This window comes from Colletotrichum costaricense, assembly GCF_030867565.1.
Source record: "Colletotrichum costaricense strain IMI 309622 chromosome Unknown Scaffold_3.1, whole genome shotgun sequence".
Classification (NCBI taxonomy): domain Eukaryota; kingdom Fungi; phylum Ascomycota; class Sordariomycetes; order Glomerellales; family Glomerellaceae; genus Colletotrichum; species Colletotrichum costaricense.
In genome coordinates, this window is record NW_026848232.1 from 2,578,155 (window position 1) to 2,605,786 (window position 27,632).

Here is a 27,632-nt window from a genome sequence, read left to right on the forward strand (position 1 = left end):
GGTGATCCTCCGGCCCCACATTACCGGCGCCGTGACTAATGCCCTTATTTCCTCGGCGCCGAAATGATGCATGTCACTCAAGGACCTCAAGCCCGATGTTTGAAGCCCACTAAGTCGGCTTGACTACATAAGGCCTGATCTCACAGATGCTATTTTGTCAAAGCCAGATAGGATTGAAGCTTCAACATCACTTGACATTCTGAACTCGCCAAGTCGCTGATATAAGCATTCCGCTTCTGAAATACCAACACACCACAGGCATCAAACTCTCTGCTACCTAGCGAAACAAATATGGTCGATTCATTCCCTCACCGGCGCATAGTGATTTCTAATCTCGATATCGGCTCAGACAATGGCAACGGCAAGACTGAACCTGGAGTGGAGGTAGTTACAGAGAACTTGGTGACAGAGAATATGTTCGACGGCCTGCTACAGAGAACCAAGATTGGGACTATCTCGGCTGTCCCTGCCAGCAATGAAGGGCTGTGAGTAAATTCGGCTGCAAGACCGTAACGAATAGAGATTGACTTCGTCAAGTGGCCTGCCGGTCTTTGCTGACGTCCCTGGAAGTGGGATAGTCTTGCCAGGCGGAGTGAACGTGTACTTCTTGGATTTGGCTCCTGGATACACCACCCCGATGGTAAGTTGATTTCCTTCTCCTAAGATATTCTAGCAAACAATCCAAAATCATTGACGTGTCTTGCCCTGAATTCACCCCAAAGGCTGACTCAATCATTTCAGCATCGAACCCCATCAGTCGACTACGTTGCTGTCACCCAGGGAACGCCTGTTCTTATCACACCAAAGGCTGCTTTCAGCGCCAACAATGATCAGGCTGACTACGAAGAAACTGTTGAAAGCCTGCTTCGGCCGGGAGATGTTGCCGTTCAACGGGGGGCAATGCACTCGTATGCTTCATGTCTCTTTGATAAATAACATGTCATTCTTGAACACCAGAGCTAACCCGTATGGTCTGTAATAGCTGGGCAAATAGAACTAACGAGTGGGTTCGCATGATCGGCATGGTAGTCGACGCAAAGCCCTCCGAAGCTACGGTAGATGGAAAGCGATTGGAGCTTGGCGAGAGATGGCTTCAGTAAGCATCGACTCGCAAATCAGAAGTGTTTGATAGCAACACTGGCGGAGCATCTTGGAGTTGTCTGGTGTAGACTAAGTTGTTCATCTGGAAAAGGCTACGGGGAGAGCTATTATGAAAGCAACTGCAGACAGAGACACGCGTCTGAGAAATTATCGGCTTAGGTAAATGACCACACAGTGTATTTGGTCAGTCTAGTCTTTGATATTCACTCCCGGCCGTGGGGTGTATACGAAACAGTTCCTGTCGTAGAAGAGACCACCCGTGCCATCCTCTTTGTCCACGCCGTCTTCTACAGGGACATCGAATAGCTTGCATTCTTTAGCGGCCGACTGATACGAGAAAGACTGGCATCGAGGTGGGCGGCGTCCATCGGTGCATAGCTCCCAGCATTCGTATGCGTTATCAAAGTTTGACCCGAGACCATAGTTCCCATATGCAGGCTTGATGCTGCCCTCAACATTGCAGGTCTCATTGACTGGAGCCTGCGGTGGCCAAGTAGCGAGAGCATTGGCACCAAGTACCAACACTGCAAGATATTGAAGAGTTGTCATGTTGAAAATGGTAGAGTCGAGGATTGAAGTAAAGCCGGTTGATCGATTCGCCAACCAACTCGGTCAACTGATTATGGCAGGAAAGGTTGAAAGCCTGCCAGCGTGCATGACACAACTTATTCGTATTTATAGGTCAAGAAACAAAGGCTACCCCGCCCAGGTAAGCAACTAAAGTAAGTCTCTTTCTGTCGAATGCATGATGCAGCTGACACAGGATGTAATGTTCCAATTGGTGTTGTCGACATGCAGCCAAGCCTCAGCTCGTATAACCCCTCGATGCTAGTCTTTTGGAGGTTGACTTGTGCTACAGCAGCTGGGCGGAATGGAGGCTTCAAAGTCAGGCTTGATTCGCTGCCATCAAAACGAACGCAGCGACATAATAACAAATTGCGCATGTCTGATCATTCCAGAATGATCATCCGGCCTCGCATTTCCTGAACTGGCCGCAGGGACGGTCATCACTTATTGATTCTATATGAAAAATTGCGAATGGGGCAGGAAGCATAAAACGACCTTGGATCCCCACAAAGGTAAAGCACCGTAAACGGTACCTGCTCAAAATCAATCTTTGAATAGAAATAAGTTGGCATAATGTTATGGTATCATCTGGATATCTCAAGGTAGTTGACAATCGAATGGTACCAAATTGCCACAAGATTTAAGTCTAGACCTGCGTGGTGGACAAACTGAAACATGCGAAGACCGAAGCAGAAGCTGAAGCCGATGCCAGCGGCTACACTCACGAATGTATAGGTTGCGAGTGGAATAACACGACAAATTTGCCGTCCTGTCGAGTACGGATGGCGTCAGTACAGACGTATCCCGGGTTCCTCTACCTCTGTTCCCAACATCACTTTCTTCATTCGAAGATGTGAGTGGAATGGGATGGGATCAGCACGTAGTTCACTGCTATTCCAAGTGTATACGCGTATCTGCTTATGTACCGATGCCATCCAGCACTCGACAGGATAGCTATGTCGAGGAAGAATGAAGAGCCGGGGTTATCGGAACTGAAAAGCTTCGAATTTTGATAGCTCCGTACCGTAATTGACTACTTGGCAGACATGATTCAGGTATTGAAAACGACGACCTTGTCAGGCGGCCACGAAGAACATATTTGATGGAACGATTCCGCCCACAAATCGTGGAACAGCTCGGAGGTTAATTGATTTCATCAGCGAGCCCGCCGCTTGCCGCTAACAGTGAAATGTTAGAGCTTCAGCACCCAACATCAAGCCTCCTGTCGGCTCATGTACGTGAACACAAGATGTTGCCAGCCGCGCTGAGTTTGGAACCGGAGTTTTGACTACACGTTCATTAAGAGCAGCATGGAATATTTTCCGCTGTACTGATTGTACTGATGATAGAGCTGTTCACGTGCTTAACAACCCTTTACGGACGTCGCCGCGTGTAAACAGGGATGAGCCTAGATGAGGCAGGTCGGGAGCTCTAGAGTATTGCCAAATAGGGCTCTTACGCCGTCAAATGGGGCAACAAGCCTTGGGAATTGCCGTCACAAGACCGGCATTCGTTGATTGCCGCGGGGCCTTCAATCGGTAATCGGAACGCATCGTCAGCGCCAAGATGAACTGCACTCGGATGAACCACGTCCACTTCTCTCTTATCCACGTACATTCACCTTCCCCATTGGACAGTTTAGCGCCGCATTGCGTGATTAGGAAAAAGTCTTTACCTACCCCTTTGGCTTTTGGCATATCCTTGATTCAATCATACTTCTCAATAACTTGTTTGTACCAAGGATTTGGGTGGTGGTTCCTGTCGGCGGAATGTTCTTTAGCGGAAACTCGGCGGAGTTTCAGCGGAGATACGATCGAGCTCATTCTAGATTCTCGTCTCTCGAAAATTCCGCACCCTTTCATTGCTGTCGATACCTATTTCATCACGCAGCTCCTGCGAAACTTGCCGTCGAGAACTTGGCAAGCTGCGAGAAGTTTCGTGTAGATAGCCCGCGCTGAGAGTAATGTGGGCTATCCGGGCAACGTCCGATGCCGTTGTCGGAAGGGAATCTGGCCATGTCAATATGCCAGATGGAGCCCCAATACCTAGACCCTTCTGTCATCCACCGTAAACTCATGACAGGCCACCATGACGGATTTGAGTCTATCCACACACACTCGCATCTTCCCCTGTTGAATCATTCCGTCGCCACATCTGATACGTTCTTCATGCCCTAGGACGAGACAGGTTTTGAGGCCGAAAACCAAGGAGCATGATGCTTGGTCTACGATTACAAGACTCAGAGTTGACTCCTCTAGTGCCATCATCCTAGCAGTGTCTACGCGTAAAGCGGAAGGTAGTGCTGACAATAGAATCGCTCAAATTTTCGAAAAGGTAGAAGCAAGTACCTCGAGGTAGTCGCAAATGTACAGCTGTTCGCTTGTAGACCTATAATTACAGAGAAGTACAACAAGTTCAGCCCTATTGGGACTTAAGCATACTTGTATCCGACGAGAGCCATAAATTTCTTACCCTATTGTGGAAATGCGCGTACGCTGTGCAACTATGGAGTCTCAACATGATGTTCTTTCCTCGGTTTCGCTTTGACGTGGAAAATCACGAAAATCGTAGATGGTTTGGAGAATCCTGACCAGGTTTTAACAGACTTATAAATATCTACAAGTAGTATCATGCAGGTCTAAACCCAATCTCACGCTAACATCCATCTTAATCCCCCCCATAATTACCAGAAAAGGCATTCGCCGTATCTCTCAAACTACAATCATGTTTACAACTCTTCTTGCGGCCGTGGCTATTGCTGCCAGTCATGTTGCACACGCTTCTACCTCTGCAACTCCTAGCCTCCTCCTTTTCTCCAAGACGGCTGGCTATCGTCATGCAAGGCATGTATCGCGCTCCCTATGCATTGTTTTCTCTGTCTAATTAGGGCATTTGAGCTATTAGCATCCCTCATGGTATCCAGCTCGTGAGCTCCATTGCCAATGAGAAGGGTTGGTCAGTCGCGGCGACAGAAGACTCTGCCATCTTCACCAACGGGAGCCTGTCCGCCTACAGCACTCTGGTCTTCATCTCCACGACCGGCAACTACCTGTCAACTAATGAGTCGGATGCTCTCAACGATTTCCTGCTTAACGGTGGCTCTTGGCTAGGCATTCACGCCGGTAAGTTCAAGTTGATGGATGTATTCACAGCGCTAAAGACATGTCTGACGTTTTCAAATATAGCCGGTGATTTTGGAGACGATATGCCTAACTGGTTCACCAAGCTTGTTGGTGCACAGGTAAGACGCAGTGTCGGGTTTCCCACCTTTCCTAGCTTTATTGACCTCGCCAAAGTTCCGATCCCACCCTTGTGAGACAGACGACATTTGTGACGACGCGCAGAAAGAGCGATATCCTCCTAGTGAGTTAACAATAAGCTCGATTGTCAATTAAACATAAGAAACTTCTAACGTTTTCCCTCTCTAGATGGCAACATTCGCCCAGACATCGTCACAATTCTCGACTTTGACCATCCCTCGACCTCTGGTCTTCCAGAGAGCCACAACCGGACGGACGAGTGGTATGCATACAAGACTAATCCTGCCGATGATTCTGCATACAAAGTTCTCGCAAAGGTGGAAGAGACATACATCGACGAGATCACGCTATCTCCAGAGCTTCAGCACATGCCTCCCATGCACTCTATTTCGTGGTACTCTATGTACGAGGGCGTGGCTAGGGCGTTCTACACTGGTATGGGACACACTAATGAGTCTTATTCTGAGGAGTACTTCGTTAAGCATGTCACTGGAGGGTTGGAGTGGGTCACCGGCACTTCAAATTAGATAGTGGGCACGGCATGTCGACTGGTCCACATCAAGGAACGACTCAGTCTTGGTTTTGCGGACAACTTCCCTGTAATACGAGAATAGTTCGTCATCACAGTCTTGGTAAGGGATACCTGGCCGATGACATACCGTCAGGTTAAAACTCTTAACAGTCTGATAAAGAACAAGTAACTCATCCATATGCTGGATTTGTAGTGATCATGCATTTGTCAAGATGTTTTCGTGTTGGAGAGGTAAATAGAGGAATAAGAATACTAGCGTCAAGAGACACAAAACTTCAAGTTATGTACAGAAAAGGACGAGATGTTTGAACTGGAATGCTCGGGGAAATGAAAATTAGTTGAATGTGACACCATGCCAGATTGACACCAACATGATGAAAGCCGACTTTACGTCCGATGTGTATCTGGGCCCACATAAATGAGAAACATTAAGTTTACACGCCAGTGCAGACATAATAACCCAGCCACAAATTGCTGCAACTCGAGTCAACTTGTGTGTTGTATGAGAGAAATTGCTCAAACGTGATACCCGCACCGCTGTAAATAGACCAGCAGCTGTCGCCAGACTTGACTTGGTAGAATGTCTTGCAGTTGGAGACGATGCCAGGCATCTGGGGTGTCGGGCCGGTGGAAGGAGGAGACGTCGGCTGAGTGGTGCCTTGAGTGGTGGTGGCCGCGCCAGGCACGTGGACACAGACGTAGTAGTCGAGCCAGAGGTTGGTACAATCTGTTGGGCGACATGTTAGAGCATTGAAACCGAGCAGTCAAAATGATTATACGTACCAGCGTTGATCTCGGTGTTCCAGCTCTTGAACTGAGCAGTGCTGATGCCGTACTTGGATGAGATGGCGTCACAGGAGTCACCGGAAGAGACCTTGTAGAAGCCATCACAGTTGGCTGCGAGGCCGGGCATAGTTGGGGAGTTACTAGGGGCCGCAGCGGTGGTAGTGGTAGAGGAGGATGTGGTAGTAGTTGGGGTCTTGGAAGTGATTGACGTGATGGGGGTAGTGCTCTGGGATGTCGTAGTCGTCGGCTCCGGGTCATTAGTGACAGTACCGATCACGCAGTACGACTTGCTGGTGTCTAGTGCAGGACAGGTGATTCCGGGGTTCAACTTCTGGAGATCGTCGACAGAGAGCCCCCAGCTGCTCGCAAAAGTTGTGCAAGTGTCACTTTTACTAGGGGCCGTGGAGAAGGCGCAGTCGACAGCGCGGCGCGAGAGAACTGACCCAGCAGAAACTAATCCAGGGAGAACTCCCGCAGCGGCGATGAAATGAGTGATCTGCATCTTGAGGAGATAATTGGCAGAGAGGAAATACCCTAAAGAAAGACAAGAGAAGTATGATGTTGATGATGGTAATCATGCGACACTTGAACGCGGCCTGGAAGCCCGAGTCTTATACTCGCCTCCGACAGATTGTTTCCTCTTTCCAAAGAGGAACTCAAATTTCGCTAGGTGTAATCCTTCAAGGCAGAAAGAAAAGACTTCTCATCGACTCGACCTTAGCAACATCCCACTTCCGGTCATAGGAACCAATTCGACTTCGGAAAGCACAATGCAGGAACTATCATCATGATCCGACTTACAGCGGCAAACGCTCTTCCCCGTTCAATAATATCTAAACCCGAAATCCGCTCGATGAATTCTTGAGTGTAACTCTACACGGCCCAGCCGGTGGCGCAGAAAGAGAGAACGGTTCAGAGTTGCCGAGACATGTCAAGTCTCTCAGGTACCACCTTGGCGCCAAGCGCGGCGTGCGTGATCATTGCTTAATACTGCTTCCGCTTATTGGCAAGGCTGCCGAGAAGGATTCGATACATGTATTATGTAGGCACCCGCGGCAAGGATGATCGGACCAACTAGCCTATCAACTCTGTTGGTTGCTGTCACATTGTAGAAGCAACTGTTTGCGCCAAGCCGGCCAATCGGCACCAACGTGAACTCTCGTGCTTTAATTCAACTCTTTTTTCTCGTCACACAGTCAAGAGACGGATCACACACTGAACAAGCAGGCTGAAATGGGTAGGATGGCGGGAAATAGCCCGGAATAGTGGGGGTGGCTAGGCGCTTTCTTTGCCCATCCATCTGTATAAAATTCCATGTTTCTTACTTTTCCGTGCCTCTTTTTCCCCATCGCAACGAAATTATTGCCTGCCTATCTTGCCCCATCGAAACCGAGGCATCGAGCATCGCCTGCTGCTACCCATCAAGCTTCCGGATCTGGTAGAGCGTCAGCATGTACACAACATTATGGACGACTAGTTGGCGGCTCCTTCTAGCCTGTGTCTGGACCATCCTCGGAGCAACCACCGTCGCAGCAAGCGATCAGTCGGGCGTCGTGGAAGTTGACCTGGTATTCCCCCGCAATGAGACATACGCGCCGACGCCGCTTTTACCCATTGTCTTCGGTTTCCAAAACTCGCACTTGGCGCCGGGGCTCGCTCTTAAGATCGGATTCTCGATATGGAACTACAATAACAAGAGCGATTCGGTCAAGACCACGGAGTACGACGTGAGATTTGCCAACTTCTCCAGCAGCGACCCATACTATGAGTACCGCGGCTTCGCCATGTTCAACGTTGAGGGGACCTGGCAGATCAGATACACCGTGTCATGGTTCAGCTGCACGGAGGATTCATTCAAGTACCCATACGAACTTCCCAGCAATAACACGTCCAACGCCGTGATTTTCACAACCAAGACTGCCGGGCAAAGTGTGGATCTCATGGCCGCCACAAACGGACAGGATTGCTCATCTGACGCGGGTGTCGCCATCAGCGTGACTGATACGCTCAACTCTACCGGAATCTCAAAGTGGCCAGGCGGCGATACGTGTGCTGTGGTGGCTTCATCAACGGTCACGCCGAACCCTTGCAAGATCAAGATGAGCGAGGCCGACGCGTCGAGTATCTCTGCTGCTGTCACTGCTCGGGCGTGCGAGGCACAGAATCCACCAATCGAATGCCCTTCAGGCAACGATGGTGACGAAAATGCTGCGGATCATGGGTTGGCTGTTGGAGGGGTGGTGTGTTTGGCTGCCGCATTGGGTGCCATCCTCCACGTTTTGATGTGAAAATGGGCTGAATTGTGGTTGTATTTCGCACCGAGATGACTCAATATGAAAGTTTCTACGATAACTGTGAAAAATAAAGCCTCATTGAGGGTCTGCTAAGGTATCCGAGATCAGGCTGAACAAGAATGCCCTGCGTCGTCCTGCTGTGCCTCCTGCATGGTGTTCGCAGGTGACCATGCTTAAAGGATTTAACTTAGATGGAAACAGGCAACATGAGAATATCATTGGGCTGATGTAATATCAATGTAGTAATATGGGTATGCACAGCGGGAGCGGATGAGATTCAGAACTTTTGCACCTCCGGATGCAGGGGAACATGACTGAAAAATGATGTGAAAGGGGGGAGGGAGGCGGGCTTGGCGAACTTCGGAGAGTGGCGGTCCATCCCGCTCCGTCGCTTCCGCCAGCCCGCTCATTTAGCTTAACTCTAAGCATGTTGTTTCTCCGGGGTTGGGCGACTCCACCTTGATCCTTCGGAAGTGTTCTTTCTGGAAACTCAGCTGTTGGTCATGCTTGTTAAAGGGGGGCAGATGCGTGAAGGATCACTTGCCGTAATGTGCGTCCAACTGCCAAGGCTCTACGATCGAGTTTCCAAGCGTAGAGCCTTGCGAGTTATGCCTAATAACGTAGAGAACTTCGGTAAACACGGCATACGGAAGGTGATTTTGAGGCAAAGGTCGCGAGGCAGCTCTTTTCGCCCCCGAAAAGTGCAAGGATATCGCAACCTCCAGACAGTTGGAATGGAGGTTTCGTGTTGCGTTGAAGTGGAATTTTTGCTGCCTTCTGACTGTTCATGGATTCAATAGTGCTTACTCGCAATTTGAAACTTGTTCTCGATCGATATCATGAGGTTATGGGGGCGGGTTGGGATCAAAGTGGAATCCGAACGGGATTCAGAACTCTGTGCTTGATCGGATGCGAGGAAGATTCATTGTCGTGGTTTGAGTGTTGGCTTGGGGGATAGACTTTTGTCTATCTCAACCGAGTGAATGATATAAAGCTGCTGCGCTGTCAACAACTACAGTTATCAAAACGAGTCAACTGAATACGCTCCTTCCAATCTTTTGTCTCCTATCTATCTTGCATTTTGACTCTTATTCGTCCTTACCATCTCAACCAACTTCCTAATTTCTTTACCCCCTGACTCATATTGTACGAGGCGTTAGCCTCTAGAGCCAATATGCACTTGCCATGGCTCACCGCGGGCCTTATGGCTGTTGGCTTCTTGACTGAAGGAGCCTCAGCGAGGTCGCGGACCGGGCTGAGACTTCCCTCCAGCCCTACCTACAGCAGCTTCGAAACTTGCCCAGAGCGTTGCAGTGTCTCTGGTCCTAATATTGGGAACTGGTCGGTCTATCCCGACTTCAAGCACATGCAGAAATGCAAGCAGACCATGTTCTACCGCTTCTCTCTCTTCGACCCCGTTGACGACAAGGCGGCTAATCATCGCATCCATGCCTGTTCGTCATATGGTCCTGATTTCTCCAAGCTGCCTGCATCGACCGCTCGCATTCCATCATCAGAGTCAGTCGACGTCGACTTTAAAATTGGATGGTGGCAAGAGGGTTTTGGCCAAGCCACCGCCGGCCTTCGCTCTCTGATCAAACAGATGCGCAACTATGTTGATCATGGGCATGGCGAGACTGACGGACCCTTCATCATGTTTGGTCAGTCTGGGCAAGCCACAGTCGGACTCTACATTGGCCAAGGTCTGCTGAACCAAGGCATTGGCGAATCGGCCCTCAAGAATCTCCACGATACCTTGCCTACTCTCAATGTCTCAACACCAAGCCTGGCCATGCAACTTTGCGAGCCAGGCTACGACAGCACTCACATCTTTGGATTGATGCTCTTGAGTAATGGTTCATTCGGCCCGATTCAGGACGCCTTGAAGACGTGGGATAATGCTACTTGCCTTTCCTTCGAGGATTCCATCAGCGTTGGTGGCCAAGTCAAATTTACCACGCCTCTTCTGCCCTCGAATGGCACGATTCCCGCGAACGGCACCACCAATTCGACAATAGCCAAGCGTGTTCACGGCACTGCCCACAGCCGACTCCATGCCCGCGCAGAATGCAGAACTGTGCAGGTCGAATCCGGCGACAGCTGCGCGGCGCTGGCCACAAAGTGTGGCATCACGGCCGCTGAGTTCACCAAGATCAACTCGGCATCGGATTTCTGTGCTACTCTGAGACCGAAGCAGCACGTCTGCTGCTCCACCGGCGACATGCCTGACTTCAGCCCGGACAAGAACTCGGACGGCTCATGCTACTCGTACCAGGTGAAGGCGAACGATAACTGCGACGATCTTGCTGCCGAGTACAGTCTCACGAGACAGAAGCTTGAGGACTTTAATAAGAAGACTTGGGGCTGGAACGGCTGTCAGCTACTCTTCACGGATACTATCATGTGTCTCAGTGATGGGACGCCGCCGTTCCCCGCTGAGATTGCTAACGCAAACTGTGGTCCTCAGAAACCTGGTACGACGCCGCCGACTGATGGGTCGGATATTGCTAAGCTCAATCCCTGCCCTTTGAACGCCTGCTGTAACATCTGGGGCCAGTGCGGTATCACCAAGGACTTCTGTATCGACACCAACACGGGAGCCCCTGGAACTGCTGAGCCAGGCACCTATGGCTGCATTTCCAACTGCGGTACCGACGTGGTCAAAGGCGATGGCACAGGCAGTATCAGGATCGGTTACTTTGAAGGCTATGGCCTGGGACGTGAGTGTCTCTACCAGGATGCTATGCAGATCGACTCGTCAGCGTACACACACATCCACTTTGCCTTTGGCACCTTGACAGCCGACTTTGAGGTAGAGGTTGGCGACATACTGCCCTCGTACCAGTTCACACAATTCAAGCGCATCAATGGACCCAAGAAGATCTTGTCCTTTGGTGGCTGGGACTTTTCGACCTTCCCTGACACTTACTGGATCTTCCGTGAGGCCGTAACGCCGGCCAACCGCCTCAAAGTTGCAACGAACATTGCCAACTACATCAAGAAACACAACCTCGACGGCGTCGATATCGACTGGGAATACCCCGGTGCGCCTGATCTTCCCGGCATCCCGCCCGCCAGCGAAGACGATGGCCCCAACTACCTGGCCTTCCTCGTGCTGCTGAAGAACCTCTTACCTGGTAAGACCGTCTCCATCGCGGCGCCCTCGTCGTACTGGTACCTGAAGCAGTACCCCATCAACGCCATCGGCAAGGTCATTGACTATATCGTCTACATGACGTATGATCTTCACGGCCAATGGGATGCCAACAACGCAAACTCGCAGGAAGGGTGCGACACGGGCAACTGCCTACGCAGCCAGGTAAACTTGACGGAGACCAAGCAATCTCTAGCCATGATCACCAAAGCCGGCGTGCCGGGCAAGAAGGTTGTCGTCGGCGTTACCAGCTACGGACGATCCTTCAAAATGGCGGACCCGAGCTGTTGGGGCCCGGACTGCCTATACACCGGCGACCGGCTCAACTCGGAGGCGGCCAAGGGCGTCTGCACGGGAACGGCGGGCTACATCGCCGACGCCGAGATTGCCGAGATCATGAGCGACAGGCGCCGCGCCGGCCGTGTGGTGACGAGCTTTCTCGATGCCAGCAGCAACAGCGACGTGCTCGTCTACGACGACGGCGAGTACGTCGCTTACATGAGCGCCAGCACCAAGAAGACACGCGCGGCGCTCTACACTGCCTGGGGCATGGGCGGCACCACGGACTGGGCGACAGACTTGCAGAAATACCACGACGTGCCCGCACCCGCGAAGGACTGGGCGCAGTTCAAGCAGCTCGCCATCAGCGGGCAGGATCCCAAGTCGGACTACACCCGTAACGGCAATTGGACTGATTACGACTGCACGAACATTTACGCAATGGACCAGCTTCACCGGGATGTCGAGGAGCTCTGGCAGGGTCTCAACGCGGACGCGGCATGGGAGGACGTTGTGAGGATCTGGAAAGAGACGGATCAACCCTATAATGACACCAGTTTCCTCGCTTCTGTGCATGCAACACTCATGATTGAGGCCGGCGCGGACGACTGCGGCGGCGTCCTGGGTAGTGACTGCAGTACAGACGGATGCTCCAAGAGTATGGACGGACAGTACTCGGGCCCAGCGGCGCAGCTGATTTGGAACTCGATCATCACGATCCGGAAAATCCACGCCACATACTATGACGCTCTATATAAGGCCTCTGTAGGCCTCGTTGCCGCGCTCAAGGATATGGAGAACACTTTTGCGCCGATTCCTCCTGAGGAGGACAATACCTGGCTCCTCCTCATCATCGATCTCGTCACTCTGGGAACACTCTCTGCCGCAGGGCCCTTCTTCAACACGTTTCTCAAGTCTCTGCCGAAGTTTGCCAAGTCCCTGGACAACCTCAAGGACACCAGCATGACTCTGATTGGCCAAAGCACAACCATTGCCAAAGACCTGCTGCCAGACGCGGACGGATCAGACTGGACACCTAAAGATCAGGACAAGTTCTCCAACTACATGGGCCAAGTCATTGACGGCTGGGCTGCAGTTACGTCCCTCGCCCTCACCAAAATCTTTGACGGCTCTTCCGAGTCGGTCAGCCTCATTGGCAAGGCCATCGCCAATGGTAACCTGTATCCCAAATCCGTCAACGGGACTGTGGACGCCACTACGCTGTTGTCGAACATTCAAAAGTCCTATTTCGCCTATGCCATCCCCGCACTCTGGCATGCCTCGAGCGCGTGGGCGTTCGTCATTGACTCGGGCTACGGCTGCGACGCATCGAACCCGCTGGATGACTACCTCTCGGACGAGACCATGAAGGCCACGGGCGCGTGCTACAATGGGAAGCTGTACTACCTCGCCAGCCCGGACGGCGACGCCTACGAATGCTCCGAGGGCGGGTGCGTGGACCAGAAGTTTTCGGCGCCCAAGGGTGTCGGCAAGCTGGGCGACAGCTTTGGCGACGTCACGAAGGAGGACCTGATCAAGGGCGCGGTGCGTACCTATCTGGCTAATGGCGGCAAAAACGGTGGCGGCTTCGCCAACGTAGATGACGAGGGCGTGCAGGACGACCTGCTGGACGTGGACGTCACGACGCCGGGCTTCATCCGCATCCCCGTCTGCAGCGCCGAGCGCGCGTTCCAGAGATGGGAGTCAGCGACGAGGGACGAGACAAAGGGCTCCACCGAGAACTACCCGTGCGACGTGCCGCCGGGCAAGGACTACTGCGGCTTGTCGTCGTTTGAGGACCAGACGAGCGGTGCGTCGCCGAGCGCGAGCGATTGTCGGCAAATCATCAAGAACATTGAGGGCGACGGGGGTACCGACTGGACGACTCAGGTCGTGGGGAAGAACCAGCGCGAGATTGCCAAATTTGGCGGGTGTTCTTTTGGTGTTGAGGCGACCAAGGTTGATGGCAACGTCGAGTTCTATGTCGGTGGGCAGGATGTGATTGATATCATAAACACTGCTATTGAGAAATTTGAGAATAGTGACGGAAAGGTGGGAGCCAAGGGAGACATGGACTGTAACGGGAACAGTCACCAACAGGCGGTGAAATGGGGCATTTACTAAGCTTACCAGGACTTGGATCTAGGGGTTGAACTGGTGCCATACCTTGGCATCTGTTTTCTTTGTAATTCACATTCTTCTGTACGTATTTAGCATTACCTTGGGTCTTTGACTATCGAGTCATATGTATTCTATCTTCGTTCCTGCGTTGAAATCCCGCAATCAGCTTGACCGCGTCTTGAACTCTCGGTGAGCGAACATGGATGGGGTTCTACTCTCAGGCGGAGAATGGCTTGGCTGGAATGTTACCCAGCTGTGCCAGCACGAACACCTTGGACAACGCTACAGACAAGCAAGACATGGAGCGTGCGTATGAACTCGCTACAGAGTACTAGGTAGGTGGCCATAGTGACTCTAGTAAGAAGCACCACATGTCATGATTCTACGCTCTTCCATCTTCGAGGATGGGTAATCGAGAGTTGTCAGGACTGAGTGAATAATGTCCAAAGTGTTGTTCCTGGTTGGGTGAGACACGGGCATCCTTGCTGCTGCTGCAGAGCGTTGTGCCACGCCGTTGGGCCTTACGCTCAGGCACCGATACAGATCGATCGAGCGACTTTGATCATATGCTCGAGGTGAGCCATCAGTGGCTACACTGTCTCGTGAGTTCTCGTGAGCTCTCGTGATGTGGTCATCGAGTTATAGATTCACTTCAGATTCGTTCTGAAAGTCTGGCTGTCTTGTTTTCAAGACACGTTGGCGAGCTTGTTCTTCTCAATGGGGAGATTCCTGTGCAGGGCCCCTAAACTAATCCTATTAATAGGCGCATTAACCCCTCATTCAGCTGATAGGTAGTAAGGCGGCTGCACCCGCACCCCCCAACACTGTTAGCACAGCGCAACATGGACGCTCCTGGGCCGAGTTAGGCTTCATGACACCCTCCTTCTCAAGCAGCTGTTGCAGAAGACGACGAGCTGAACTTGATTCTCATTCCAAGAATGATGTTGTCCCATTGAGCAACGTCAGATGGGGAAGAGAAAGAGAGATAACGAAAGAAGATGACTGATTGATCAGCAACCCCGGCACGCCGGTGAAATGATCCGTGCCGAAATGGCGGTGACAACGACGGGTCCTGTACATCATGTACTCCTAGGGAGGGGGGCACTCTGGGACAACTCACGTCTGGTTGGAATGGCGGCGGGGTGGAGACGAGAACCCTCACCGCGGCCATTGACATCGCGGCCGACGCATGGCGGTGGAGGTTGGGCATCATACACCGCGCATGATCCATAGTAGCGACGTGGCGGAAAAAGTAGAGAGAGGCAGCAGCCAGCCAGAATCTCTTCATTCTGTTTGGTCTGCTGCTCTCTCTGGTGCAAGCGTGGCCGCAGGTTTTCCACGAGACCGCTCTTCACGACCCTCGCCTCGCCTCTTCTCACTCACCTCTCACCTCTACTCAGACAAGCAGAGTCTGTTCTGTCCCTACCCGAGGTGATCCCTCCCCCTTGTTGCATCTCGCCCTGCCTCATCTCAATCGTTCCGAGATCCCAAGCCCAAAGGAGTCCAGTCAGCCCCGGGTTTCTTGCTGCTCTATTGTGGTTCTCGAGGTTGGGTTAAACCACTACCTAGGTACTGCATCCCACCGCTCATCCCACACCCCCAGTCTTCAGTCTCCGTCATGTTGCAATGATTTGACCCATTCTCTGTACCCTTTCTCTTACCTACCTTACCTTGCCTCGACCTTTTTTTTCTCTTTGGTCTCCGCCAGAGCTATCCATACACCATACCGACAATTGAATCTTTAAACAGCCCCCTTTAGAAACTCTCTTCCCTTCCTTTTCCTCTTCCCTCTTTTTCCTGTTCCTGGGATGTGTGGCAAGAGATGGTGATCGGGAACCGAGATTTTTCGACTTTCAGGAGTAAGAGTACCAAGAGCACTAAGAGTGACTCGGGGAACGGGGACGATGCGTCCATAGGCACGCACGAGAGCTCGTACGAGCACCCTCTAGGTGAGTACAAACCGAGGATCAACGGTCTACGAGATCACCATGTTTTTTCCTTTCTTTTGCTAACATTGAGGCAATCTCCAGCTCGCAAAGGCTACGATATTGGCCCCGCGTCGAGATGCGAGGTGGGCGACGTCTTTGAGTTCCTCTGGGCAGACTCGCACGAGTTCGAGTGGGAGTGGAAGTGCCTTGGCTACACGCGCTTCATCGTCCTTCGACACAGCGACACTTTTCCGCATTACTGCCACTGTGTGTAAGTTTTGATCATCTCCAGTCTCCGACCGCCGGTATCCCTCTGTTGATGTGGTTGAGCTTGTTGTTGCTTTTTACCCCTCCTCATCAACGCCCCTCATCCCACCAAACCCCCCGTCGGCAAACCAAATCAAGCCATAATCAAGCCCAAAACTTCATCTCGCTAACCTCCGATCGACGATACCACCAGTCCCATCTCCACCCCCACGAAAAATGACTTCCAGAAGCCCGGAATCGACTCGAGCCAGCAGGGCTACGTTTTTGACGAAAACGACCGTACCCCGCCATTCGATCGTCTCCCCTTCTCCCCCGTCGGCATGCAGCTCCGTCCGGGCAAGTTCCGCGTGAAAGAGAATTCACGCGCAAACTATGCCGACGTGCTCGAGATTGATCACGATGCACAAGTCATGGTCGTCGGCGACGTCACGCGCTACTTTGACCGGGTGCGGAGGAATGTCAACAAGGCCGTCATGCGCAACGTATTGAAAAAGGCGTTGGAGCAGTACCGCCAGGGCAAGCTCGTCGGCAAAAAGGGCGCCAAGCTCGAGGCGAGCGTCGTCAACGGCGGTGGGAGCCAGGATGACGAGGAGGAGTTCAACTTTGACGAGGAGCCCGAGGACGGAAGCGATCCGGACCATCCCGATGTGTTCCTGCGACCGGATGAGACCTCGTCCGTCATCGAGAAGCGGAAACCCGATCGAGGAGACCGTAGCGACCGCAGCGACCGGGAACGCGACAGAGACCGGGACCGGGAACCCCTCGTCAGCGCAGAAATGCCGCCACCTCCGCCCCCGGCCCCGCCGCTGCCGCCGATGGACCTCCCGTCCCCGATGCCGATGCAGCAGCCGTCGCCCCCGCGAGAGCGAGAGCGCGACGACGCGTCCTCGATCCGATCCCACGCGTCTCGAGAGAGAAGGCATTCCCGGAAAGAAGCGCCCCCGCCGAGAGGTGAAGACCTCCCGCGGAAAATGTCGGATCACCACGTCGACGGCGCCGCCCGGCCGTATAGACAGCGCATCGACCTCCCGCGATCCCGGAGCCATCGGGCCTCTGAACACGAGGTCTCTGCTTCAATGTACGACGTCGCTACGGCCAGAGCGGACTGAGAAAAAACCATGAGTTGTGACATTGGGATCTGATGGGTGATGAGATGACGCGCATTTCTAGGATGATGATGATATGGTTACCATCGATCGATCGGCTCTTGAAACGGGTGCTATGAGTGGCACGACGGCGGCTCTGAATGTCTTTTTTTTTTCCTTCTCTTTTTTTATGACACATATCATGATTGCATGCATCAAATGCCTCTTTTGCTTTTTCCCTGCTGCGACTACAACATCAACATCAACAAATAACGAGAATCCGCCAGCATTCACGGAGTACAATTAGACTTGTTTGGTATTTCCTTTTTTTTTTTGCTTGTTTTTCTTCACAATCATCATGATCTTCAGAAGACACATTACAAAAAAACTGTACAAATGATAATCAGACTGCGAGTTTTGTCTCCTCTCCTCTGCACTCAAGATCTCACGATATATCCAGGCAGCTTACCGATTTCACTGTGACTGTTGAACTATTGCATCTAGAATGCATCTAGAAGAAGATGGAAGGATGCAAGATCCGCTTGGGTAGCAATTTGGGCAGCAATTTAATACCAATTTCCTATCTGGGAGCCCCGCGGGCGCTAAAGGCGGCAGTCTGCATCGTCATGCAGGATGATTCACGATCCTCTCTCACCAACTAGTCGGACCAAAGGTCTCGTTTTCCCCCACCGTCTTCAGAATGGCGCCATACGTGGAGTCCTATATGCAAGACACGATTAGTTGAAATGAGCCTCGACGTCAGATAGCGTTGCCAGCAAGCGCATTCACTTGCGGGCACCCGCGTTTCGCGGGGAGAGTGAGGGAGGAGGGGCAGGGTCCCCATTCTCAATTTTACGATGTATATGCAACTTACCAAGGTATTATATACGTCGACGTTTCCCCACCATTGTGGGATCGTGACGTTGGGTAACGTGATGGCGAAGAAGATGACAATGGTACTGATGATGAGACCGGCGTCGAGCGCAGCGGCGGTGATGTAGTTGTACGTCTTCCACCACCCGTGAAACCTCTTGCGCACGCCGTGGTTGAAAATGAGTCCGACAATGGCCCAGCTGGAGAAGCTGAGGGGCGTCGCAGGCGGGAGCCAGCCCATGGCACCGAGCATGACGGGCGCGTGGAGGACCTTTGCGAACTTGAGGTTGAGAACCTTGGCCAGCACGTAGAAGACGATGGGCAGGCAGGCGCCGATGAGCCAGAAGTAGTTGAAGTTGTGGTAGATGGAGCCGGCGCCGAACATGCGGCGGGGGCCGATGACACCCCAGACGATGGAGGATGAGAAGAAGGCTCGGCCGTTGGGGCAGGTGAAGTGTGCGTGTTGTGTGCTAAGGTCAAAATGTCAGGTATCAATCCTTCGTAGGGTAAGTAATCATGAGGCTCCCTTTGGATGGACTCACAGTGCACAACAGTTTTCAATATTGCCAAGCGTCCAGTTCATCACGGCAATCTGCACAAAGACGGCCCAGATGGTAGCCACAACCTGACACCAAAATGTCACGCGAGGCGGGATCTTCATGTAATGCGCCATCTTGAGATCGCCAGAGTACGTCTGCGCCTGGCCGAGAGTAATCGTGCTGTACACCTTGAAGATCATGACACCAATCGGCTTCCCGGGGATCATGAAGCCCGCCAAGAATGGGGACAGCACGTTGAGCGCGAGCCCGAGGTTCGAGATGGCGAGGATCGTGCACGTGGGAATCACAAAGATCATGGCCAGAAAGTTGGCGACGAAGAAGGCCCACCACGGCAGCTGGGAATCGTAGCCCTCCGCCGTCGCGAGACCAAGACCGATGGCGAAGAGCAGGAGGACGGCGTACCACCACTCGGGCGCGTCGACATACTTCTTTGCGAGCTTGAGGTGGATGTCGGCTTCCTGGTTACGCGCAGCCTTGAGGCGATACCAGATCTCTTTGCCATGGAAGAAGCCGCAGTGGACTATAGCGGCGGTAAGGGCGGCGAAGGAGAGGCCGTAGTTGAGGGCAAAGGTAGGCGGAAGGAAGAGAGGCGAGTACTGCTTGTACTTCTCTTCTGAAAAGGTGTACCCGGGTCCGAGAATCTTGCTGACATTGTAAGAGCTCTGGGTGTTGTCATAGGTCTGCGAGGTGTTGATGGGGAGGTAGTCTGCAAAGAGGGCGCCCGAGTAGGCGATGCCGATAGTAGGGATGATGACGAACGTGAAGAGGCCGATCAAAACATTGACGTGGGTATGTGTCGGCGAGAGGAGGGGGTCGCCGAGGTAGGCGGATACATAGGTCCAGTCAAACGTGATGGGAATCAGAGAGAGGCCGGTGAAGCCTCCAAAGAGCTGGTTGACGACGATATTGTTCGGCTTGATCCAGGTGACAAAGGCAAACACCGATAAGCCTTGCCAGAGAACACCCGGAATCCAGTAGTAGCAGAACATGGCCGCGAGGACGTAGAAGAAGTACCGGTACCGGCTGATGATCCAGCCGTTGCTGTGCGTGCCGTCGCTCTTGCTCTTGTCGTGGAGGGCGTAGAAGAGGGACGTGTTGGCGAACTGGTTGGGCCAGATCATGGCCGCCGGCCAGACGAGAAAACGGCGGCAAAGGCCCGCGAGCCCGATGCCGATGAGCTGAGAGCTCAGCGTGAAGAGCAGCTGGAAGCCCCATCCGAGGTTGATGTCGTAAAAGGGCTTGCCCTGGAGCGCGAGGAGAGCGTCGGTGCTGTAGGCGTAGCCAATGGAGACGTTCGACATGAGAGTGATGACAACGTGCTCCTTGATCGTAAAGGGGCCGGTGTTAAAGGTCCACTGAACGCCAAATGTGTTGAAGACCTTCATTGGCATGGCCTTGGCCCAGAGACATCCAATTGGGTAGACCAGCAATTGGACGATGATGGATGGGAAGTTGATAGCGGGACTCCTGTAAAGATGGAGTAAGAGTGTCAGCCATTGATGTTCAGGTATCCCAAAGTTATCATCATCTCAGTTCCACTTACCTCATGCTCAAAAACATATTGAGTCCGCTCCCAATTGTCACGAAAATCATACCCAGGATCCACGCTCGGACCGTGTTTGCGACTTCACCACCATCCGTGTTGCGTACAGCAGCACGTACTTCCTCATAGGGCGAATCCTCTGTCAAGATGGCATCGGCGGCAATGATCTCCTCAGAGTCGCCGTCCTCGAGCGCTTTCTTCGCCATGTCGGCCTTGTCCTGGGGCAGATTAGGGTCCCATTGATGATCACGCTGGAAGTTTTCGAGATCGGTCGCCGCTTGCGTGACGTCCACGCTATGGTTCTTTTCGTCCGCCATGGCGGCTACTAGGTGTGCCTATATTATCGGGCGTAATGTTGATGTTGGTGGCTACTGCAAGGCTCTATGCAGCAAAGGTACACTACCTAGCTAGATCGTCATAGCCCAATGGCTGATCGATTTGGGGTTTCACGGACGTCGGTGGCAGCTTGGGAGGGACCAACATTAAGATCAATGCTTCGAGATGCATGTACGTACGCGCGTCTCACATATAAGTTGAACAATTTGCGGATCGATTGAACTCAATCAAGGTTCCAAGAGGGAAGTTGCCTACGTTGCCGGGAGCCCGAACGACGTGATAACGGTCACCAGGACCATCCCACCGTAACGTACCACGAGGTATCGTTATCATGGATAAATGGTCTCCTTTCTCCACCTTCATAGTGCGAAATGGTGGTGTTCCCAGGCAGTTCGTGTTATCTCGCCCGAGGCCGGGGGCGGGGTGGCGCCGTTTATTTCCCCGGAAGGAGGGGGGAAACGACAGGGAACATGGAGGATTACGTGCGGTTAGGATTCTTTTAGAGGAACTTATTTGAGCGAACCCCTGCCCGCTTATCGTCTTGACAAGTCTTGTCCCGACGCGGCAATGCTTGGTCCAATTGGCGTTAAACTTAAAACAAAAAGTTCCAACCGTCGGGGGGATCCCCTTGACAGCATTGAACCGTCGGCACGTTGCAACCGCGTGACGGCCGAACGACTAATAACGAATCCTCGTTCTTACCCCGCCGGTAGATAAGGTAGCAATTCTTCCCCCAACACGAAGGAGTCCGATACGGATAACCTTTGCCCATGAAAGATACGGATATTGTGATAAGACGGAAGGGGTCCCGCGGGGGGTCTTCCGACGAACAAGGATCTCGGACTGAAAGCCCGGGTAACCCGGGTCTGGCCGGGAATGTCACTTCAAGCGTTTATTTAGAGAATCCCAATTGATTGCAGCGAAATCGTCCGAACCCAGCGCGATGGTGTCAATTGGCCTGAATCACGCATTGATTTTCCTTGAATCATTACCGCTATCCAGGGTGCTGGATCTACAACACCCCAGATGACCTCGAGTGTCCAGCTGTTCCGCCTGCTCGGTACTATCAGCGTGTAAACGGCTAATCATGGAGCCCTTGCCTCGAGGTAACCCTCAGTAACTTGCATGAGGTACCTTGGCTGGCGATACTGCTCCATACAGCATGCCTGAGATCGATCCAACATCAACAGTCTAGCACATTGACCTCCAGGGATCATGATGCAATGACAATGATAGCTCAGTGAGAACGAAGCTCGCCTTTTGCTCCTCTTATGAGTTCAGGCTTTGAACACAATCTCAGGCTTTGAAACTTCGTCTTGAAGGCCTTGAATCAAACATAGAAGCAGTCTACTTCTTAGTATGGGTCTCTCGCTGTCGTTGAACATCCAAAATCTTCCTCAACGCTGCATCTCGCTCTTGAAATTGCTCCGGATTGGGCAGACCGTAGGCATCCACAGTCTGCTGCACAACTTTCGCATCCCACGTTGGCCCGTCACTCTTCTCTGTGCCCTCTGACTCATTCGTTGCCTTTTTCTGGAAATTCACAGGTTCCGAACTATCCCATACCCCTTGAACAGTCCCAGAAAGGTTATTCAAGAAGGTCTGGATTCCAGCTACCCCGCCACCCATATTGTACGACTTGAAGATGCCTTGCACCGCCCATCTGGGCCCAAGGCTCGCTTCCATAATGGTGTCAACGTCTTCCGTGCTGACGACGCCCTGATCAACCAGTGAACAAGCTTCTCTGAGCAGCGAGAACGCCAATCGGTTCCCTACGAAACCAGGAACCTCTTTCTTGATAACCACAGGTCGGTGGCCGGAACCCAATTCCGCAAATAACTTTTTGGCAAACCTGACTTCGTCCGGGTTTGTAGTCGGTGACGGGACAATTTCGATCAAAGGCATGATGTGCGGCGGGTTGAAAGGGTGAACCACCAAAAGACGAGTCGTATCCACCATATCGCGGCTCTGAACCGACGCGGCGATACCAGACGTCGAGCTCCAGAAGTGTGCCTCGGCAGGCGCAAAGCTTTCAATCTTTGGCCATACTGATCGCTTGAAATCTGGATTCTCCGGACCTTGCTCCTGGACGATGGTGGCGCCGTCGCATGCCTCTTCGAGCGTGGTGCAGATCACGAGGCGGCCGGACTCGCGTAGGCGGGATATGCCCAGCGAGGCATCATCCGAGTCGATGTAACCCGGCAGGACTGTGGAAAGGTGATGTTCGAGGTCTGGCCTCGTATCAAAGACCCGGACGGTGCTCTTTGTATGTCTCAGGTAAAGGGCCGCAAAGGAGATGCCGATGGCTCCTAGTCCGACGAGGGCGACACGCTCGTTCACGTCAGATGGCATGGTGACGATGATTCAATACCAGGAAGTTCAACTGAGTGCCGCTTATGTAATAGACTGACTTGCCGATTGGAGAAGGTTAAGGATTGCCGTGAGGGAAAGCCGTCAGAAGAGAAGCTCGTCAAGTTGGGGGAGACGTGCCCCGCATGACGGAAGTCTCACTCCCGGGCGTCTCGGAATTCCGAGTTTTTGTCCGTGAATATCCAAACGCGGTTCCCTAATGCATAAGACAGGGTGCAATGCAGCTACCGAGGTCTACTTTGCTTGGTATTGGGAGCACGGTCAAACGCTCATAATTTAAAGTAGTGACTGCTTCTAAGAGCAATAGTAGACGTTGATGGCACTTTAGAAGAATCAATGATAGGCAGAAGTGTTTACTCTACTCAAGCGATGGTCATCTGCGAAAAAGTATGACATGTTTATTGTCGGGAGAGTTGCACGACACATGGGAAAAAAGGGATATTGTAGAATTGACGGAATTCCGAGAAACTCCGTGAGCTAACGACCCTGATGTCGATGTTGACGCTCTGTATATTAAGCATGAGCAAACTCTTTGAAGATGTAAAACCATCTTTGCCCCCTTCACTCCGTCTCCAGGTCAAATCATAATAGTACTACAGGATCTCTTTACCTCAATAAGTCCATATTCCAGACCTACCATTGCTTGTATATCACCATCGTCCACAATGGTCCAATACCTCAAATCCAAAGCTGCTACAAATGGCACCAACTCCACATCTCCGCTCGATGTCCCAGGGATTGTAAGGGGCGTGATTGACGACATTCGGGCAACTGGCGACAAAGCTGTTCGGACTTATTCAGAAAAGTTCGACAAGTGGTCGCCGGCGTCCTTCAAGCTCTCTCAATCAGACATTGACTCGATCGTTGCCAAAGTTCCGGCGCAAGTTATTGCCGACATCAAGACGGTACAGAACAGCGTTCGGACATTTGCTCTGGCCCAACGAGATTCTCTGAGGGAATTTGAGCTCGAAATTCGCCCAGGTGTTTTTCTTGGACAGAAGAATATCCCTATCGATTGTGTCGGCGCGTAAGTCTTTCAACATGATGTGTAACAAAACGGCCGATTGCTAAAAGTCAAATAGTTACATCCCTGGAGGACGGTATCCATTGCTCGCGTCCGCGCACATGACAATTCTTACGGCTAAAGCAGCCGGGGTCCCCAAAGTTATCGCCTGTACACCTCCAATCAACGGGCAGATACCCCCTTCAACCGTGGCGGCTGCATATCATGCGGGAGCTGACGAGATCTGGATCCTTGGCGGCGTCCAGGCCGTGGCGGCAATGGCCATTGGTACCGAAACTATGGACAAGGTCGACTTCATCGCGGGCCCCGGTAACGCCTTTGTAGCAGAAGCTAAAAGGCAGCTCTTTGGTGAGATTGGGATTGATCTTCCTGCCGGACCGACTGAGATCCTCATTGTCGCCGACGAAAAAGCGGATCCGACAACCGTTGCTACTGATCTTCTTTCTCAAGCGGAGCATGGGCCGGATACTCCGGCAGTCCTAATCACCAATTCGAGGACCGTAGCCCAAAAGTCCATTGAGGAGGTTGATCGCCTGCTGAAGATTCTGCCAACTGCACCGCTGGCCTCGGTCTCTTGGAATACCTATGGCGAAGTGATTGTAGTCGATTCTCTAGACGAGGCCTATGCCTTGGCAGATGATTATGCAAGCGAACATGTTCAAATTCTGACGGAAAAACCGAGGGAGGCCCTGGAGAAGATGAGAAACTACGGCGCTCTGTTCCTTGGGGCCAAGACTTGCGTTTCCTATGGCGACAAGGTACGCCGTTATCCTGACATCCTCGGCGTCTCTGTTTTATGCTGACATTTCACCAGTGCATTGGTACAAACCATGTCCTACCAACGAAGAAGGCAGGGAGATTTACCGGTGGGCTCTGGGTGGGAAAGTTCCTAAAGACTGTCACTTACCAGGAAGTTGTTTCCGAGTCGGAGAGCGGAGAGTTGGGTCGATTGTGTGGCCGTGCTGCACGTGCTGAGAACTTTGAAGGTCATGCTCGCTCTGGGGACCTCAGAGCAAAGCAATTTTTGGGTGACGAGTTCGCGTGGCTTAGCAAATAGGCACATCATGAAGTCATGTGTAGTCATCCGGGAATCTGATCCATTCTTTCAACCTCATTTTGTCTGTGACGCAAGAGATAGGTGATGAGTATTTAGTACATGTATCTTTATATCAGATTGAACTAGCGGCATGGTTCTGATTTTTGAGTCAAAAACGGTGTCCTTGAAAAGCGTCGATTTATACGGACTTCAATCAGGTAATAGAAGCCTAAAGGAACAAGGCAGTTTCTGATGTCATATAGCCTGTCTGCCATAGACAGATATTCTAGGCTTTTCTTTCGGCTAGCGGGCTATTGTTTAAAGTAAACTGAACCCCATATGCTCAAAGTTGAACGACGGTAAAAATGAATCCCATGCTAGGTCAGATCCCTCCAAGATGTCTAAACCCAATGTCTCCATGCTGTCCATGTCGACAGCATCCTGTGGAAAGTTGTAGTTGCCATCCATGAATCCTTGCAGACTTGTTGGAAATGCTTCCGCGACTCGTCTTGCCGAATCCCATGCATCATTTGATGGCATAGCTCTACTCAAAGCCTTAGCTTTCCGAGTAGAGAGAGTCGGGCTGACAGTCGTTTCGCGCCCACGTCCGTCCGCGGAGGCGTCTGATTGCCTCTCAGCAAGCTTTCGGCAATTTTCGAGAAACTTGGCCAAACCAGCCCCCATCCAACTGACAAGGTGATACCGTGTGCATTGTATGGACTGGCAGGTCTCTGCAGCTTGCGACACATGGTCAAAAGCTTCATCCTGGTCCATATCCAGATGACGATGATACTTTGTTGCGACTTTGAGAAGGAAAGTACACGCATATGCTATCATCGTGTGATTGTAGTGCGGCAATCCCACCAACCCAGCTTTCAGGTCTGGATCGGTGGTGATAAGCTCGATCGTTGATCTAGCGGACTCGACCGCTCCGTGAGCCAAGTCGAGAAATTCCATCGGAATCGGGTCATCGACCGGGTTGGACGAAAGTCCCCGGAATACAAGGGACCCGATGAACAATTTTGCGAAGTGGTAGTGCAGACGAAGATTCTTCCGAGGGAAGGCTCCTATCTGCCTCTCGATATCCCGTTGGGCTATAAAGCACATGATACAGTCAACGACTACCGGTCACAACATTTTCGCAAGTCACCCTAAACTTACTTCTGTATCGAGCACCCCACAAACCGTGCCATCGATCCACCTCTAAATCGAATTCCTCAAGCTTCTTCTTGAATATTCCCGATATGCGACTGTCACCATACGAGCCGAACATATAGGTGACTTTCTCCAATATTGAAAGCAGTTCCAGCTGACTGGAAAGACGAGTGTCGGTGCTTGAGCTGGGAACGGCACGAAGGTACTTTCTCCATCCTTGCACAGACGACGGGTTGCCAAAACTGGAAGGCCTGCCATACAGAATTGAGAGATGATGGTCGCAAATGTAGAACAGATACCACACTCTCAAGCAGCTGAGTACATCTTCTTGGTCCTTGAGCCCAAGACTGTTGGAAAACCTGTCGTCGAGTTGGCTGGCCCCGATGGCGATTTCATATGACTTGTCGAGTTGGAACTCGATAGCTCGACGAATGGCAAGACCAGACACTGACCATGAAAGATCACTGAGCCAAAACGAAGCTATGCACAGTCCCTGAAAATCGTAGAGGTTCACATGCTTCTTGAACATGAAGTCAGACACGAGCTTGCGGAGCCGAGCACTGCAGACGCGGTATAGTTGCTCGCCCCCGTGTTCATGCAGAGCCGAGACCGTGCAGATTGCCACGAATAAGAGGGGAGATGCGCGGCGCACGCTGTCTAGATCTTCAAAGCGGCTTGTGATCCCATAGAGGTAGTAGTCCGTCCGCTCCAGAAACCTTTTCACCAGACGGTCTGCATCATTCCGCTGAAGGGTTCCTTCTGTGATGAGGTCTTGAGGCTCTTGTGCGCCTGGTTGAGCTGTCATAGGCGCTGAAGAAACAGCTCCATTCGCATTGGCAGACCTCAATCTCGTGATTTCATGCAAGGAGCTGATGGGCGCTTGACTCAATGGCTCGACAAGGTCTTCACTCTGTGCACATAGTGAATTGGTTTGCTCTTCCATGTCTTGATCCTCATCTTCGATGAAGGTGCCAGTCTCATCCGCATGCAAGCCCTCAACATTCAGCCTTCCTGCAAGTGAACTTTTCAGAGGCCCTAGCAACGGCAGAGATCCTTGTTGCAGAAGGCCATTAATCGCTGTGTGCAGCATGCGCATATCATCCACCATATCCGACCTTCACAATGCATTATGTATTAGCGGTGCAACTCATCAGACATGAGGCGGGCAGTCGAACCGATTGGGGCTTGCATCATTAGACCTCAGCTCGACCTCTCGAGCTGGCCGTTTGAAGACGCACTCAATATTTTTCTTCCTACAGTGCTGGCAAGGCCCATCTCGGCCGTTCGGTAAGCATCGCACCTTCAAAGGGATGTCAGCGACGCGCTAGTTGAGATGTCACGCATGCCAAATGGTCGGGGGG

At 52.1% G+C, this 27,632-nt stretch overlaps 11 protein-coding genes across 11 annotated transcripts; 6 read left to right on the forward strand and 5 right to left on the reverse strand.

Annotated features, from left to right (window-relative positions):
- Nucleotides 1–291: 291 nt before the first annotated feature.
- On the forward strand, nucleotides 292–1,100 carry CCOS01_03694 (cupin; the record flags this gene model as incomplete). Its single annotated transcript, XM_060451879.1, has 4 exons — nucleotides 292–485; nucleotides 538–640; nucleotides 742–908; nucleotides 983–1,100. The coding sequence occupies 4 exons, from the start codon at nucleotides 292–294 to the stop codon at nucleotides 1,098–1,100; spliced, it is 582 nt and encodes a 193-aa protein (XP_060318144.1).
- A 190-nt stretch (nucleotides 1,101–1,290) lies between these two features.
- Nucleotides 1,291–1,650, reverse strand: CCOS01_03695 (uncharacterized protein; the record flags this gene model as incomplete). The annotated part of the gene is made up of 1 exon (XM_060451880.1): nucleotides 1,291–1,650. The coding sequence occupies one exon, from the start codon at nucleotides 1,648–1,650 to the stop codon at nucleotides 1,291–1,293; it is 360 nt and encodes a 119-aa protein (XP_060318145.1).
- A 2,742-nt stretch (nucleotides 1,651–4,392) lies between these two features.
- Nucleotides 4,393–5,455, forward strand: CCOS01_03696 (glycosyl hydrolase; the record flags this gene model as incomplete). Its single annotated transcript, XM_060451881.1, has 5 exons — nucleotides 4,393–4,515; nucleotides 4,592–4,790; nucleotides 4,854–4,909; nucleotides 4,965–5,031; nucleotides 5,097–5,455. The coding sequence occupies 5 exons, from the start codon at nucleotides 4,393–4,395 to the stop codon at nucleotides 5,453–5,455; spliced, it is 804 nt and encodes a 267-aa protein (XP_060318146.1).
- A 439-nt stretch (nucleotides 5,456–5,894) lies between these two features.
- On the reverse strand, nucleotides 5,895–6,748 carry CCOS01_03697 (LysM domain-containing protein; the record flags this gene model as incomplete). The annotated part of the gene is made up of 2 exons (XM_060451882.1): nucleotides 5,895–6,187; nucleotides 6,244–6,748. 2 exons carry the CDS (start codon nucleotides 6,746–6,748, stop codon nucleotides 5,895–5,897), a joined length of 798 nt encoding a protein of 265 aa, XP_060318147.1.
- A 949-nt stretch (nucleotides 6,749–7,697) lies between these two features.
- Nucleotides 7,698–8,534, forward strand: CCOS01_03698 (uncharacterized protein; the record flags this gene model as incomplete). Its single annotated transcript, XM_060451883.1, has 1 exon — nucleotides 7,698–8,534. The coding sequence occupies one exon, from the start codon at nucleotides 7,698–7,700 to the stop codon at nucleotides 8,532–8,534; it is 837 nt and encodes a 278-aa protein (XP_060318148.1).
- A 1,180-nt stretch (nucleotides 8,535–9,714) lies between these two features.
- CCOS01_03699 (glycosylhydrolase family 18-6) lies at nucleotides 9,715–14,097 on the forward strand (the record flags this gene model as incomplete). The annotated part of the gene is made up of 1 exon (XM_060451884.1): nucleotides 9,715–14,097. One exon carries the CDS (start codon nucleotides 9,715–9,717, stop codon nucleotides 14,095–14,097), a length of 4,383 nt encoding a protein of 1,460 aa, XP_060318149.1.
- A 1,819-nt stretch (nucleotides 14,098–15,916) lies between these two features.
- CCOS01_03700 (uncharacterized protein) lies at nucleotides 15,917–17,398 on the forward strand (the record flags this gene model as incomplete). Its single annotated transcript, XM_060451885.1, has 3 exons — nucleotides 15,917–16,043; nucleotides 16,125–16,293; nucleotides 16,483–17,398. 3 exons carry the CDS (start codon nucleotides 15,917–15,919, stop codon nucleotides 17,396–17,398), a joined length of 1,212 nt encoding a protein of 403 aa, XP_060318150.1.
- A 627-nt stretch (nucleotides 17,399–18,025) lies between these two features.
- Nucleotides 18,026–20,667, reverse strand: CCOS01_03701 (OPT family small oligopeptide transporter; the record flags this gene model as incomplete). Its single annotated transcript, XM_060451886.1, has 4 exons — nucleotides 18,026–18,094; nucleotides 18,249–18,717; nucleotides 18,790–20,274; nucleotides 20,351–20,667. The coding sequence occupies 4 exons, from the start codon at nucleotides 20,665–20,667 to the stop codon at nucleotides 18,026–18,028; spliced, it is 2,340 nt and encodes a 779-aa protein (XP_060318151.1).
- Nucleotides 20,668–22,033: 1,366 nt separating this feature from the next.
- Nucleotides 22,034–23,038, reverse strand: CCOS01_03702 (3-hydroxyacyl-CoA dehydrogenase; the record flags this gene model as incomplete). The annotated part of the gene is made up of 1 exon (XM_060451887.1): nucleotides 22,034–23,038. One exon carries the CDS (start codon nucleotides 23,036–23,038, stop codon nucleotides 22,034–22,036), a length of 1,005 nt encoding a protein of 334 aa, XP_060318152.1.
- Nucleotides 23,039–23,622: 584 nt separating this feature from the next.
- On the forward strand, nucleotides 23,623–25,137 carry CCOS01_03703 (histidinol dehydrogenase; the record flags this gene model as incomplete). The annotated part of the gene is made up of 3 exons (XM_060451888.1): nucleotides 23,623–24,083; nucleotides 24,139–24,838; nucleotides 24,895–25,137. Coding segments are annotated over 3 exons (1,404 nt in total), but the record flags the coding sequence as incomplete, so codon positions are not given.
- Nucleotides 25,138–25,434: 297 nt separating this feature from the next.
- CCOS01_03704 (uncharacterized protein) lies at nucleotides 25,435–27,379 on the reverse strand (the record flags this gene model as incomplete). The annotated part of the gene is made up of 2 exons (XM_060451889.1): nucleotides 25,435–26,210; nucleotides 26,278–27,379. The coding sequence occupies 2 exons, from the start codon at nucleotides 27,377–27,379 to the stop codon at nucleotides 25,435–25,437; spliced, it is 1,878 nt and encodes a 625-aa protein (XP_060318154.1).
- Nucleotides 27,380–27,632: the final 253 nt, after the last annotated feature.